The sequence below is a fragment of the Pan troglodytes genome, chromosome 22, assembly GCF_028858775.2.
Source record: "Pan troglodytes isolate AG18354 chromosome 22, NHGRI_mPanTro3-v2.0_pri, whole genome shotgun sequence".
Classification (NCBI taxonomy): Eukaryota; Metazoa; Chordata; class Mammalia; order Primates; family Hominidae; genus Pan; species Pan troglodytes.
The window spans coordinates 42,602,408-42,618,261 of record NC_072420.2 but is presented as its reverse complement, the minus strand read 5'-3'; the positions used below and the strand labels follow the sequence as shown (position 1 = coordinate 42,618,261).

At 49.8% G+C, this 15,854-nt stretch overlaps 1 protein-coding gene across 1 annotated transcript in view; it reads left to right on the top strand.

The window, feature by feature from the left end:
• The first annotated feature begins 207 nt into the window (after positions 1-207).
• The window catches only part of C2CD2 (C2 calcium dependent domain containing 2), a 68,708-nt gene continuing 53,061 nt past the window's right edge, over positions 208-15,854 (top strand). Inside the window, exons 1-2 of the mRNA XM_001135072.8 lie at positions 208-856; positions 11,938-12,036. Of these exons, the coding sequence (XP_001135072.2) occupies positions 578-856; positions 11,938-12,036 (378 nt within the window). The 5' untranslated portion in view covers positions 208-577. The remainder of the gene's footprint in view (positions 857-11,937; positions 12,037-15,854) is intronic.

The window sequence follows — 15,854 nt, the reverse complement described above, 5'->3', positions numbered from 1 at the left end:
TGAATCCGGAGGCCCGGGTCACCTCGCGGCCCGCGGGCAGGCGCCGGAGGGGCGGGCGACGCGTGCACGTGGCGGGGCCGGGAAGGCCGGGCCTTTAAGGGGGCGGGGGCACGCCGCGTTGGGAGCGGGGGGAGGACTGCGGCCCCCGCAGGCCCGGCCGCGCCCCCTCCCTCGGGCACCGCCCCCGCCCCGCCCCGCCCCGCGGCCAGAGCCTCCTCCGGCCACCGCTGGGCCGCGGGCGGGACGCCCGGGGCGGCGCGCGCAGGAGGAAGCGCGGCCCGCAGCGGCCCAGGAACTTCCCAGACGCCGAGTCGGGAGCGCGGGCCGCGGGGTCCGCTGGCGCCCCTGTTCCGCAGGTGTGCGGGGCTTGCGCCCAGCCCGGGCCGCAGCCGCCGCGCGCTTCCTCCCCGCTTGCCCGCCCAGAGGCCCCCGGCCACGCTCTTCGCCGGGCTCCGACCCCGCCGCGCCCCCTCCACGCCCCCAGCGCGCTGTGGCCGCAGCCAGCGCGTGTCCTGAGTCCGCCGTTCCGGCTCGGGGCTGCCAGGGAAGTTGGGGCGAGGCGGGCCGGGGATGCGCCATGGCCATGGCCCGGCTGGGCTCGTGGCTCGGGGAGGCGCAGTGGCTCGCGCTGGTGTCGCTCTTCGTCGCGGCCCTGGCCACGGTAGGCCTGTACCTGGCGCAGTGGGCGCTGGCCAGGGCGCGACCCCAGCCCCAGCGGCGGGCGGTGGAGCCTGGAGAGGGGCCGCGCCCGGGGTCCGACGCGCTGCTCTCCTGGATCCTGACGCTGGGCAGCTGGAGGAGCCAGTGGCAGGCGGCCTGGGTGACCGCCCTGAACGAGGAGGCCGAGAGGAAAGGGGTGAGTTTCCGGGACTGCGGGCCGGGGGGCGGCAGATGCCGGGGCGGGCCGTCCGGGCCAAGGTCTTTCCTGGAGGCGTCGCTGCAGCCCCTGACCCAGGCGAAGGGAGTCCTCCCCCCAGCGCAGACCATCCTCGAGAGTTAGGAGAGAGATGGGGGAGCGAGGCCCCTTGACGGAGAGACAAGACAAAGTGATTGATTTTATTCTCCAAACGGCAGGTGCTCCAGGCCCTGGGCTCCGCGAGGGACAGGCTGGCAGTTGGAGGGACCGTCAGAAGTGCTCATCCGCGCCAGCCAGTACCTGCCTTGCCTGGAGTCCCGGGGCGAATTCCCGTGCCCGATCGGACACTTACTGAGCTTGCACATGATACATGAATAGCTGTGACCCCAATGTGCTTCCGCCTCTCATAGAGCTGAATTTCACCAAGAATTTATCTCCAAAGACTTGCATTTCTTGGCATATAAAAATAGTGACCGTTTGCTGAGGGCCAGCCGCTGGGCAGACATCCTACCGAGGCTTTCGGTGCGTCTGCCATCTCTGAATCCTCACAACTCCCGGGACAGGGGTGTTATCACTGTTTTACAGATGAGGAAACCAAGGCCCGGAGAGGGCAAGCAGCCTGCCCAGTGCCACACAGCTCGTGGGCGGCAGAGCTGGCGTGTGAATCCAGCTGCCCTGGCCTGCAAGCTAAGGGCCTCGTGTCTTACCTCTGCTGCCTCACAGTCCTTTGGGTGTTTCTGTAGTCGCTGATTACTCGTTGACTTATTTTTGCTTTTAAGACATCTTAGTTTAACGACAAGCTCCTGGCATGTACTATTCTTAGGCATTTCACAGGAGAAGTTGGAGCCTGGGTGGGTTTGGGGAGGCACCCCTAGTCTTGGCCGCTGCTCCACCCTTCCAGGCCACAGTTTCCTGCACCTGCCTGTGCAGCTCAGTGGTCATTCGCTGTGGAAATAGCAGAATTGCTCATTTTCAATGTCCGGCCCCATCAACCTTCAAAATATTCCATGGCGGGCCCTGTGCCTGGTCCTTGTGCATGGCCTTGGAAGACATGGCCATGGAATTAAAAAACAAAAAAGCTTTGACTATCAGTTAGCAGCCATCCAACAAATCAAGAGACCTTGTTTTGAACTCTTGAAAAAGAACATAAATGACTGTAGTTTTTGGAGGAAAAAGGCTTCAGGGTCAGTTGACTGACTTTTGTCCTGGTGCCCAGAATCTGTGCCTCAGCTGTCCAGAGCTGGAGAGTGTCTCAGGGAAACCAGCTGTCTCTTGTGGGAGCCCTCCACCCCTGTTGGCCTCACATCCAGGAGCAAATGCAGGTATTTCCCCAGGAAGCTGCCATCACTGACCCCTGACTGACCTGGAATCAAGGCTTCTGAAGCTGAGTCCCCTCCAGGCTGGTGGCGTGATTGGGCACCAGTCTCATCTGTGTCCTTTGTAGGAGGCAGGCAAGTGTTGGGTGAATGACCTTTAAGTTCAGCTTCTAACTCTGGAGTTTCAGGCTTAGAGGCAGTGACCCTACCTCCTGTATATTTGGGATGGTTCGTTTCCTGACATCTATGGATTGGCTTCAGAAAATATGATCCCCTTGGATATGATCCTTCCATATTCCCATCTGACTGAAGTGTTGAGAGGCAGAGAAGAGGATGTCCCTGGCATCTGTCTTAGGCTGGTCAAGTCAATCTGAGAACACTGAAGGAAATATTTGAAAGTTTTGGATGAAAACTTTTTACTTGAGTCTTTGTGTGGGAGCAGGGAGGGGTTGCGTTCAGGGAGAGGAGAGAGGGTCTCACCTTGTTTGCACCTTCTCTGTTCTCTCTCTGCTGTTGGCCACACACTGCAGTCTCAGACACCTGTCTCTCCTGACCTCCTGCCTGGAAGAGGCAACAGTGTCCCGGATTCATGCTCAAAGCAACCCAGGGCCATCTCTGGCATTTTTGCATGGACATAGTCCATTAGTTCTGTGATGTCAGTTTTTGGTATTGCTTACTTTCCTGGGGACGGGGGTGGGGGAACACAGCCCTGATGCCTGGGAATGTCATTTGATTTGCATTCAAATGGAAGGTTTTGCAGGCAGATAGGATCTGGGTGACTGGGCTCCCTGTGAGTGACGGTCACACACCCTCCCGGCATCCTGAGCCGTCGCTGCCGTGTCAGTGATGGCATTGTGGGTGAGCAGGTAGTGGTGTTTGCATTCCTGGCCGCCCTGAGTCCAGCGATTGTCACACACATCCCAGCATCCTGGGCCATCGCTGTTGTGACAGTGATGGCGGTGTGGGAGAGCAGGGGCTGCTGTGTCCATTCGTGGCTGCCCTCCCCCACCTCCATTCCCACTAATCCCGGATTAGGGCTGACACTCCAAGCCCGCTCTCGCCTGGACAGCTACAGCTTAGTGCTCCCCCTCCTGCCTCTGCCTTGTCCTGATATCACTCTGTCCTACCCAGGGAGGAGACCAGTTCTTGGCCTGTCGCTTAGGGATTGAGAAGACACTGGTAATAACTTAATCACGTCCAGCATTCTGTCTGAAAAGTGGAATTTTCTGTCCAACGGAGACAATAACTCCTCCCATTCCAAGTTTTACCCCACCTTTGTATTTTAAGATGGAAAGAAACCCTAAACTCTTCTAGCCAAGCCCCTTCTCCAGAAGGGGAGACTGAGGCCCGTGAACTGGAGGAATTTGCCAAGGTCTGCCCATCGGTGGCTGCAGCCTGTTCCCTTGTGGGATGCAGTTTCAACTTGGAGACCTAAATGTTTCCTTTAAATGAGAGCCAGCGAGAAGAGCTCAGAGAGTAGAGTCGTTAATGTGTTATCCCAAACAGTGGGGCTCGCACCTTCCAGGATCCAAGGACTGGTCAGCACCGGAGGAGTCCTCCTGCTCTCTGATGACCACTGCAGCAGCACTGACTCCCCGTATAGCAGGGGACCTCGGATTCCCACCCTCACTCCAGAAAGGGGTCTAAATTATATGTGACAGTGATTTGCACTGACTTTGGAGGAAACCATTGCTGATCTGCCTGCTGGCCAGGTGGACGCCAGGTGTGCAGGGATCACAGGAGTCTCGCCCAGAGAGCTTAGTGACACACGTGCCTGCCCCCCACATCCGCCTCAGTAGGCTTGGGGAGCACACTGTGAGGGTGTCCCATGGTTGAGAATCACTGGTGAGAAGCTGCTAGTACACACTTGCCATCCATCAGAGTTCCTCTTTCTTTTTTTTCCTTTTTTTTTTTTTTATTATGATACTTTAAGTTCTAGGGTCCATGTGCACAATGTGCAGGTTGTTACATAGGTATACATGTGCCATGTTGGTTTGCTGCACCCATCAACTTGTCATTTACATTAGGTATTTGTCCTAATGCTATCCCTTCCCCAGCCGCCCAGTCCGTGACAGGCCCTGGTGTGTGATGTTCCCTGCCCTGTGTCCATGTGTTCTCATTGTTCAACTCCCATCTATGAGTGAGAACACGCGGTGTTTGGTTTTCTGTCCTTGTGATACTTTGCTTAGAGTGATAGTTTTCGGCTTCATCCATGTCCCTGCAAAGGACATGAACTCATCCTTTTTTATGGCTGCATAGTATTCCATGGTGTATATGTGCCACATTTTCTTAATCCAGTCTATCATTGATGGGCATTTGGGTTGGTTCCAAGTCTTTGCTATTGTGAATAGTGCCGCAATAAACATACGTGTGCATGTGTCTTTATAGTAGCATGATTTATAATCCTTTGGATATATACCCAGTAATGGGATCGCTGGGTCAAATGGTATTTGTAGTTCTAGATCCTTGAGGAATCGTCACACTGTCTTCCACAATGGTTGAACTAATTTACACTCCCACCAACAGTGTAAATAGAGTTCCTCTTTCACCCAGCACCACGTAAAAGCAGTTGTTTGAGCTTTGACTCTTGCCTCTCCACTTGGTGTGGTGTTGCAGACCCCTAATTCCCATTGATGTGATCACTCTTTGGTCACACAGAACAGAAGATCCCAGAACTGGCTCAGAAGATCCCAGAACTGGCTCAGTCTCAGGTCAGGCTCCTTAGACTGAGAACTAATATTATGGTATCCAAAAGCAGGAGTTGGGATTTTCCTTTTGCTCCCCTGCGATTACATCAATATTTACAAAGTGGTCCATGATAATCAGTTACACCCCCGACATCCCCTTGGGAGTCTCCGGGACTGCTGTCCTACAGTCTCCTCGACTCTGGGATCCAGCATGCTTGCCTCTGATGGCCCCTGCCCGTGGGCTGCTCAGAACTCCTCCCAAGGCTGATGCTGTCTGGACCATGTGTGGGCAGCACCTGTCCCAAAGCGAGGCCTGTGTTCCGTGGCCTGTGCTCTGGGCTTGTCTAGTAGCGGCCCACCTGAGTGGGATGAGGCCCCGGACTAGGAGGGTCCCCAACGCTGTTTGTTTCTTTAGTCCTTCAGCCCAGGGTTTCTTTAGAGGAATGTTCTAATTGCAAATGATCAAGACTATGATCATTGTGGTCTTTGTAAAAAAAAAAAAAAAAAAAAAAAAAAAAAGATGCTGTGTGGACTTGGAACATATTATTAATAGCACTGACTTGAATAGGAGTTTCTGCATTTAAAAAGTAAACAAAGTGGCCACCAGACTTCAGAGTCTTTGCATTATATAATGACCTTCCAGTTGTGCTCACGAAGTCCAAACTCCTTGACCAATGACAGTGGCTGTGGTGTAGGAAGCCAGTTGGTAGAACTGTGGTGGCCACTGTGGGGAAGGACCATGGAGCTGCCCTTCCCTCCTCCAATAGAAGGAACTTGGGCCTCTTTGGGGCTGTGAACCCTGCACCCTCCACCGTGACCCCTTCTGTTGCTCCAGTGTCCAGGGACCTTTCCTGTGTGGGCCTTCCCGCAGGTCATTCCTTTTGTTTGGAATTCTTATCTTTTTTCCTGCTTATTTAACTTCTCTAAATCTTTTGGGTCTCAGCTCAGAGCTCCCTGATCCTCCCCTTCAGCCAAGATGCTCCCGCCCTGTCCTCCTCCCGACCCCCCCAGAGTCACTTATGCCCTGGTCAGCTCCCGGCATTGTGAGCTGGGGCAGAGCCAGGAGCTGTCTGGGCAGAGCCAGACCCAGTACCCAGCACAAAGCCGGCTTGGGGCAGGCCCTGGTCTCAGTGGGGTGAATGATGGGCCTCTGGAGGAGGAGAAACAGTGGTGATGCCCATTCCCCCATCTGGACTCAGGCCTTCTGTCTTGGGAGCCAGCCAGGCCTGGGCAAAACAAGCTGTTTAATGTGCTTTGTTTTTCACTTCTAAAGCATCAACATTAAAGGAGGCTCTGATGACTTTGCAAGTCATCAGTGCAAACCCCAGGAATAGGCGCCAGTTCAGTTTGTTCTTTGCACTAACCCATTCTCCCAACAAGACAGGAATTCAGGAAAGTGTGGGTGTAGTGTTCACATCAACTAAAATTCCCCCAACGCTAACTTCCACTCCCGCGGGCCCCTGGTAGGTTGCTGAGGAGGGAAGGCACTCCTTCAGCCCGTGGAAGGGCCCGTGGGGAAGCTCTGGAGCTGGTTGCGGGTTTGCTTTGTGCTCCAGCTCTACCCTCCTAGCTGTGCGATCCTGGGAGAGTCTCTGTGCATCATCTGCAGAAGGGAAAACTGGATTCAATCCAGAAAACAAAATCCACTCTCCTAGAGGTGAGATCAGATCTGTATGAGGCATTTAGCAAAATGCCTGGGACATAGTGAGACAATAAAGGTGGGCTGCTCTCTTTAAAGTCTTATTTTTTAAACTTTTTATTTTGAACTGCTTTCACAGAAAAGTTGAAAAAATAATTCAACTTTCATATATTCCTCACTCAGCCTTGCATAACCACAGCTCAATGATCAGAACCAAGAAATTAACATTGGTGGCATGTTACTATGATTCATAACACAAGGAGATTAATGTAATGTAATAGTTCAAGAAATTAGGCCAGGCGCAGTGGCTCACGCCTGTAATCCCAGCACTTTGGGAGACTGAGGCGGGCAGATCACCTGAGGTCAAGAGTTCAAGACCAGCCTGACCAACATGGAGAAACCCCATCTCTACTAAAAATATAAAATTAGCTGGGCGTGATGGTGCATGCCTGTAATCCCAGCTACTGGGGATGCTGAGGCAGGAGAATTGCTTGAACCCAGGAGGCAGAGGTTGCAGTGAGCCGAGATCGCGCCATTGCACTCCAGCCTGGGCAACAAGAGTGAAACTCCGTCTCAAAAAAGAGAGAGGGAGGGAGGGAGGGAGGGAGAGAGAGAGAGAGAGAGAGAAAAGAGAAAGGAAAGAAAGAAAAAGAAATTAACATTGTCACAATGCCTAACAACTAAAGCGAAGGCCTTCTTTGAATTTCACCAGTTTTCCACCTGTCTCCTTGTATTGTTCTAGGGTCCCATTAAGGGTACCTGTGGCGTTGAGTTGTTCCTTCTTCATCACCTGCAGTCTGTCAGGGTTTCTCAGTCTTTCTTTGGTTTTTATGACCTTGATAACTAAAGACTGTTGATCATTATTTTGCTGACTGTCTTTCCATTTGCCTGGCATTTTCATATGCTTGGAGCAAGATTATACAAACCACAGAAGTGGTGTGCACTGTGTCTGGGGCTTGTGATGTCAGTGTGTCTTGTTGCAGAGGTTGCTGAGCTTGGTGCCTTGGTTAAGGTGAGTTCTGCTGGGGTCATCCTCTTGTATTTTATGTCTCCTCCTGTATTAGTCCCTTCTTGCATTGCCAGAAAGAAATGCCTGAGACTGGTGGTTTATAAGAAAAGAGGTTTAATTGGCTGATGGTTCTGCTGTCCAGGAAGTATAGCAGGTTCTGCTTCTGCGGAGGCCTCAGGAAACTTACAATCATGGTGGAAGGTGAAGGTGATCTTCTATGACCCAGAGCAGGAGGGGGAGAAAGAGGCGGGAGGTGCTACACACTTTTAAACAACCAGATCTCATGAGAACTCACTCACTGTACAGTACCAAGGGGGGATGGTGCTAAACCATTCATGAGAACTCCCCGCACCATGATCCAGTCACCTCCCACCAGGCCCCTCTGGTAACACTGGAGATTAAAATTCGACATGAGATTTGGGCAGGGACACAGATCCACATCATGTCACCTCCTTTATCTTTCCTGCTGTAGTTAACAGGTAGTGTGGGGAGATACTTTGAGCCTGTACAGAGCCCGTTGCTCCTTAAACTCTTCTTCACTGATTTCGCAACCATTGGTGTATCTTGTGTGCAGTGATGACGCAGGTGCAGTTCGCTTGATGGTGACTTTCTGTTTCCTCTTCCTTACTGTCTTTATTATTTGGAACTCTCCTGCAAGACAGAACTGTCATTTCTCCTCCAATGAGATATTTATCTGATTGTTTAGCTCAATATGGACTCATGGATATGTATTTTATTCTGTGGGTTATAATCCCATACTATCACTGTTTATTATATTGTTGTATCAGTTTGTTTTCACACTGCTCTAAAGGACTTCCCTGAGAGTGGGTAATTGATAAAGGAAAGACATTTAATGACTCACAGTTCCGCATGGCTGGGGAAGCCTCAGGAAACTTACAATCATGATGGTAGGGAAAGCCGTCACCTTCTTCACAAGGCAGCAGGAGAGGGAAGAAGGAAGGAGGAACTTCCAAACACTTATAAAAGCATCAGATCTTGTGAGAACTCACTATATGAGAACAGTATGGGAGAGACTGCCCCATGATCCAGTTACCTCCCTCCCTCTGCAGGTGAGGATTACAGGTCCCTCTCTTGACACGTGGTGGTTACAAACAGAGCCAAACCGAATCAGTTGCTTAAGTTGTTTTCCTTTGGGCCATCAGGGTGCTCCTTTGAGAGTAGCCTCTTGTGTTCTTCCATCAAGCCCACTTTTTTTTTTTCATTTCCTTACTTCATGTTTCCACAAAATATTTGTTTTTGGCTCCCCACAGGCCCTGGATTCAGCCACTTCTTCAAGCAGCCCTGATTCCTTTTATTGGAGAAGTGTTTAGAAACCAAGACCTAAGCATTGAGTGTGTTCATTACTTCTTGGTTCTCATTGCTCCCCTTCAGTGTTCAGCAATAGCAAACATACGTGTGTATATCAACATGTGTGCGCATGTCTATATTTCTGTGTATTTCTCTCTGTGTTTATCTTAAAAACCGTGATTGTATCCTGTACCTTGGGTTCTAGTCCAACAGTACAGAGTTCATTTTAGTTTTTTCACTTTCTTATTCTTAACTCCCTTCTCCAAGAGTAAGACATTGCACACCTGCTGTCTTATTTACTTACTACTTATGTGTTCAGTTCTAGTATATGCATGAAGTAGTTTCTGAGTTCCCAACCTATGAAACACATTTACTGGATTATAGCATTTATATGCAGTCAAGATGCAGTTTTCCAAGCTTCTTAGGTTATATCCGTATTTTTCCCATCCCCTTCAGGGTGGTTATATTGTTCATTCGTAGTGCATGTGTTTGTTGGTGCACCAGAGCCACACAGTTTTAATTACGGGGTTTCTATAGTCTGTTTTAATATCTGGTGGAGCTAGTCACCCTTGTCGTCCTTTTTCAGTGTTTTCCTGGCAATTCTTGTGTGTTTCTTTTTCTATGCGGACACAAAGTCTTCCTTTAGTCTAAGTGGAATGGGGTCTGGAATGAGGGTTCTCTCAGCATTGACACAGCAGCAGAGATGCAGAGATACCTAAATTTGTGGTTGTGTGTGGCAGGCAGGCACACCCTGCTCCTGAAACTCAAGGACTAGGCAGATCAGAAAAGGAAAAGCAATCTCTCTTAATAACTTATTTTCTTTGTGAGACCACCCCTTGACCTTAAGTTTTCCAGCAAACTCTTTTCTTTTCTTTTTTTTTTTTTTGAGGCAGAGTCTCGCTCTGTCGCCCAGGCTCAAGTGCAGTGGCATGATCTCGGCTCACTGCAAGGTCTGCCTCCTGGGTTCATGCCATTCTCCTGCCTCAGCCTCCCGAGTACCTGGGATTACAGGCACCTGCCACCACGCCTGGCTAATTTTTTTTTTTTTTTGTATTTTTAGTAGAGACGGGGTTTCACCATGTTAGCCAGGATGGTCTCGATCGCCTGACCTCGTGATCCGCCCGCCTTGGCCTCCCGAAGTGCTGGGGTTACAGGCGTGAGCCGTGGCGCCCGGCTACAAACTCTTTTCAAGGTTTGAATTCAGAAGGTAGCAAGGGAAGAGGGTAAACGCTGCATCTGCCGCCCCAGGGGAGCATGAGTCTGCACCCAGGCTGGTATAAGGCAACAGCGTATCTTTAGGCTCCTACAGAAGGTACATTGTTTCTCCACTGCATCCTCCGAGCTGCTGGCATGTTGCCTGCTTGTGGTTCTCTGCCTGGCACTGGCCTCTGTGCTGGGTTCTGTTCTCTCAGGCCAGAGAGCCTGGTGCACAGAACCGTCTCATCACCAAGCTCAGAGGGTGGCCCTGGCCAGCAGGTCCCACTCAAACAAGCTCCCACCACAGAGAATGCCAGCAGAGCAGCCCTGAAACTGTGATTTCAGCCCTCTCGAGCAGTACATTTAATTCTCTGCTGATTTTTGGGGGATGAGATAGACAGTGCAAGAAAAGGGTGAGGTTAGAAGCCTATAAATCAAAATGTTCTGTCCCTTTTAGGTTTATGCGGGTCATTGGGAATTCTTGAGAAATAGCCACAGCATAACCTCATCGCTTGCTCACTTGCACCATGCTTGCTGGAATCGCCACGGCAAGGTTTTACACCGCTTCCCCTCTCCCACCCTCGGTCACGCCTTGTAGCTGGACCTAGCTCACCACGGTGGAGATGAGATACAATGGGAGCTTGTGGGGCTGTGTGTTTTTTAACCACCCAGTCGGAGCTCATTGAAACACGGTGTGCTTTCTACAGCATGTCAGGAACAGAATTCTAGGAGAGTTTCGATCTGGGGTTATGTTGTCGACATACACGTTTGGCCTCTCGAGAGCTTAGTTTTGAAAGGACAAGACTTGGTTGGTCACATAAGCCCTGGTTTCTTTGTCATAAAACGTTGGCCTTGTTGCCTTGTGGTCCTGTTCATTTAATTGTGCGTCTCTCGTTTGGAGAATTTTTTTTTCTTTTTGAGACAGGGCCTTACTCTGTCGCCCAGGCTGGAGTGTGATCTCAGCTGAATACAACCTCCACCTCCTGGGTGCAAGTGATTGTCATGCCTCAGCTTCCTGAGTAGCTGGTGTATTTTTGGTAGAGGCAGGGTTTCACCGTGTTGGCCAGGCTGGTCTCGAACTGCTGGCCTCGAGCAATCCTTCCACCTTGGCCTCCCAAAGTACTGGGATTACCGGTGTGAGCCACCATGCCTGGCTTTGCTTGGAGATTTTTAATTGGAAGAACCAGAACAGACATGAGCTGACCGAGTTTCCTGGAAGGATGCTGGGGGAACATGCAGAGCCATGGACACAGGTGAACCTTGGGGCCAGGTGGCTCCAGAAGGCTGTGAAGTAGGGGTTGAGGAGTCTACTCTGTGGGCAGCCACCAGGCGGGTTCATTTCCAGCCAAGGAATCTTGGCCACCCTCTCAGATCCCAGGGAGAGGCCAGCCCCTGGGGGGTAGGAGAGGAGAATGGGGGGCACCCTAAGTAATCGTGCCACAGCAACCACACGCAACAGGAGAGGTGCCTCTCCTAGACCAGAATAGAGGACTGTCCCTAGCAATCAGGGAGGACACAGCCTGGAGCCCTCTGTGCTGGGCAAGATGCGCCGCTAGACCCACAGATCTCTGATTTGCACGAAGCAGCCCTGCCCCAAGAGTCTGTTTCCTTATGCTGTCAGCAGGAAGATTCAAAACACCCTTCGCTGCCTTCCTGCAGCATCTTCAGGTTTACTCCCGGGTTCCTGTCCTTTCCCAGCCTTGTCCCATAACTGAATCCTGTCCACTGAGCACAATCCATCACCAGCTGCTCCTTGGATGTGCAGACCTCCTGATATTTAGCCATTGCTGTTATTAGAAGCACAGAGTTCACAGAAAGATGTGTTAGTACATTTTCTTAATTTTTCAGAACTTTAAACAGATTTGTAATTTAAAAGATGCAGCCCCTCCTGTGCACGCCCTCCTCATGCTGCCCCTCTGTTCCAGGGCCCACCTTTCCTGTCCTTTGAGGAGGACCCGCAGCAGCAGGCACTGGAGCTGGTGGTGCAGGAGGTCTCCAGCGTGCTCAGGTCGGCGGAGGAGAAGGTGAGCCCAGGAGCCCTTTCCCTGCAGGAAGAGGTGAACTTGATGCCGGGGGCGGGGAGTTTGCTTTGTTTAGAATCATTGAAAATGCGGAACCCTTACACTAGGAAAAAAATCAAAACAACCATCTGGCGCATCAGCTGATGGGTAGATGAAGAAAGTGTGATCCGTCCACATAAAGGGACGTTATTCCGCCTTCAAAAGGAGCGAGATTCTGACACTCGCTCTGGTGCGGATGAACCCTGAAAATACCGTGTCAAGTAGAAAAAGCTGGACACAAAAACCTCATATTGTGTGGTTCCATTTATATGAACCATCCAGAATAGATAAACCTGCAGAGACACAAAGGAGGTTCCTGTTGCCAAGGCCTGGGTGAGGGACTCTTGGGGGAAAATGGAGAGTAACTGCTGATGGGTTGAAAGTTTCATGTTGGGGTGATGAAATGTTCTAGAACTGATGGTGGTGATAGTTGTAGAACTCTGCGAATATATTTAAAACCATTGATGTGTACAGCTTCAACAGGTGAATCGTATCTCAGGACATCTGATATCTGTTGCTCAAATATGCACATCATGTTGTAGACTTTATATATTTATGATATATCTAGATTTATGTACATATATTTATGTGTATATGAACTGTGTAGATGTTATGTAGAATTCATTTTCCTGTTGCTAACAGTTTATGTGCTCGACTTACTAGACTGATCAGATAGCATAAAGCGTAAAAGCTTCTGTAATAAGTCCTAAGACATTTTCTCTCTCTCTTTTTTGGCTTTGTTTTGTATTGTTTTAGGGATGGGATCTCGCTCTGTTGCCCAGGCTGGAGTGCAGGGGCATCAGCTTACTGTACCCTCAAACTTCTGGGCCCAAATGATCCTCCTGCCTTAGCCTCCTGAGTAGCTGGGACTACAGGCACGTGTCACCGTGCCTGGCTAATTTTTTAATTTCTTTTTTTGCAGAGATGGGGCCTTGCTATGTTGCCTAGGCTGGTTTTGACCTCTTAGTTTCAAGTGATCCTCCCATCTCAGCCTCCCAAAGTGCTGGGATTATAGATGTGACTCTCCATGACCAGCTGAAATTTTCTCTTCAATACAAATCTTACCCTTGTACTTATTATTGTTGCTGTTGTTATTATTATTATTATTATTATCATCATCATTATATATTTCTTACTCTTGGGCTCTGAATTTTCCCCATTAATAAAAATGGTTTATTTGCCAGTTATGTTCAGCATAACTAGCAAATCCCAAGACCAGCTCCACATGGAGAAATACAATATTCTTGTTGGCTGCTGAATGCACTGATTTGTAACTTACAGTCTAGAGTTGCAGTTAGACATGATGGTATGGTCTCACTTTAGGAGGGAAAAGAAGGAATCAGTGCTTCCCGCCTTCCCCATAACTCACATGTACATTTCCCATATGTGTATATAAAGAATCTATTTTTGAAAGCATCATCTGTAATGAAGTTCCATCCTCCATTCCTCCTCTTCCTACCTACAGTGATGACTGTTCTTGTAACGTTGGGCTGCTCTTCCTTCATTTTCAACCTGTGTTTATATGTTACCTGTGTTGCTGTACGATGTCTATGGCTCTGTCTGCATTTTATTATCAAGTTAGGTATGTGGGTACCATTTAGCAGGCAGCAAGGAGGGGACGCCTGTGTGGCCCCAGACTGAGGAGAGTGCTGCCAGCCCCTTCACCCCACCTCTTACGTATCCCTGTGACAGCTGGGGTATTTGTGTGTTTAACATTTTTACCATTTTTTATGTACACTTTTGCAACAAGCTTTCTCTATGTAGATCACCGTAATTTTGAGACTTCTCCAGGTTGGTTTTTGTAGTTCTTTTCTTTGTAGTTCATTTTGCTTCAACTATAATTCAGGATTCCAGATGAACCCGAGCTTACTTACCCATCTCCGGTTGCTGGATAATGAAATTATTTTCTCTTTTTTGAAAGTACAGGTTGAGTATCCCTTACCTGAAATTCTTGGGGCCAGGAGTGTTTCCGGTATCAGATCTTTTTTTGGATTTTTGAATATTTGTGTTATGTTTTTACTGGTCAAGCATCTCGAATCCAAAATACTCCAGTGAGCATTTCCTTCTAGCATCACTTGGCCCTCAAAAAGTTTCAGATTTTGGAGCGTTTCAGATTTGGGATGTTCGGATTCGGGATGCTCAGTCCGCACAGACAGTGCTGCAGCGATTGTGTCTGTTCACCGCCTCCCAACTCCTCACACAAGCACCGGAGGACCCCAAGGGCAGGCATGAGCCTGGCGGGTCACTGGTGTGCATACTTCAGCTTGACAAGTATTCCTGAGTCAGTCACCAAAGTGCTGTTCCCGGTTTTCTCTGCCCCAGCAGCATAGGAGAGCTCTCCTTCCTGCATACCCTCGTCAGTCCTGGAGCCACGCTGTTAGATAATCCTTGTAATTAATGTGAGGAAGTCACTGGAAAGTACTGGGGTTGCAGGAGGAAGCCCATGGCAGCAGTGCGGGATGCTGAGACTGGCACCGCCTGGAGAGCTGGGAGGGCCCTGTGGCAGGTGCTCCAGTGCCCATTTTACACTCTGGGGAGCTGAGGTGCAGAGAGCCGTGGGCCTGCCCTCCTGGAGCCCGCTGCTTTGGAAGTGCCTTCCCGGGCGGTGAGCACCCTCTCTATTTGTGGCAAATAGAGACTGCATCCCTTTGTGGCTGGGTGGTTTCTGTATGGTGTTTTTGATACTTTCCCAGTTCAGAGAGGAGTGGAATGTTCGGGGCTGGTCTGGACAGGGAGTGGAGGAAGCGGGGCTGTGGAAATAGCAAGACTCCATCTTTAAAAAAACTTCATATTGCCAGAAAAGTGGCCTTACACGGTAGGTAATTCAATTGTAATCCTTTTAATAAATACAATTTCAGAAATGGACATGACAGAAATAGTACATGTAAATTAGAAGTGAAAAACAGCATCGTATTTGTACGGCCATGACCATAGCAACATTTTTCATAACTGCTGAAATGTGGGAGGAACCCAAGGGCCCACTGATGGGCGAATAGATCAAGAAACTGTGGCTCGTCCACGCGGTGGAATAGAATTCAGCCATAGAAAGTGAGGACATTCTAGGCCGGGTGCCGTGGCTCGCGCTTATAATCCCAGCACTTTGGGAGGCCAAGGTGGGCGGATCATGAGGTCAGGAGTTCGAGACCAGCCTTGCCAACATGGTGAAACCCCATCTCTACTAAATATACAAAAAAATTGGCCAGGTGTGTTGGCGTGCACCTGTAATCCCAGCTACTTAGGAGGCTGAGGCAGGAGAATCGCTTGAACCTGGGAGGCGGAGGTTGCAGTGAGCCGAGATCACGCCAGTGCACTCCAGCTTGGGTGACAAAGTGAGACTCCATCTCAAAAAAAAAAAAAAAAAAAAAGAGAAAGGAAGGACATTCTGACATAGGCTATAACGTGGATGAACCTTGAGGACATTATCTTCAGTGAAATAAGCCAGATGTGAAGGGACAAATGCTGTATGAGTCCACTTCTTAGTGGTCCCTAGAGTAGCCTGATTCAGAGAGACAGAAAGTGGAATGGTGCGTGCCAGGTGCTTGGTGGAGGAAAGCGGGGAGTTAGTGCTTAGTGAGGACAGAGTTTCAGTTTGGGAAGATGCAAGTTCTGGAGGTGGATGGTGATGATGGTTGATACAACAAAGTGAATGGACTTCATGCCACTGAACTGTGCACTCAAAAATGGCTTCAATGGTCAGTTTTATGTGTATTTTACCACAATAATTAAAAATATGGAAGGGTATAGAGATTTCTTAAGGTTTCACTATTTCACATACAAGCTTT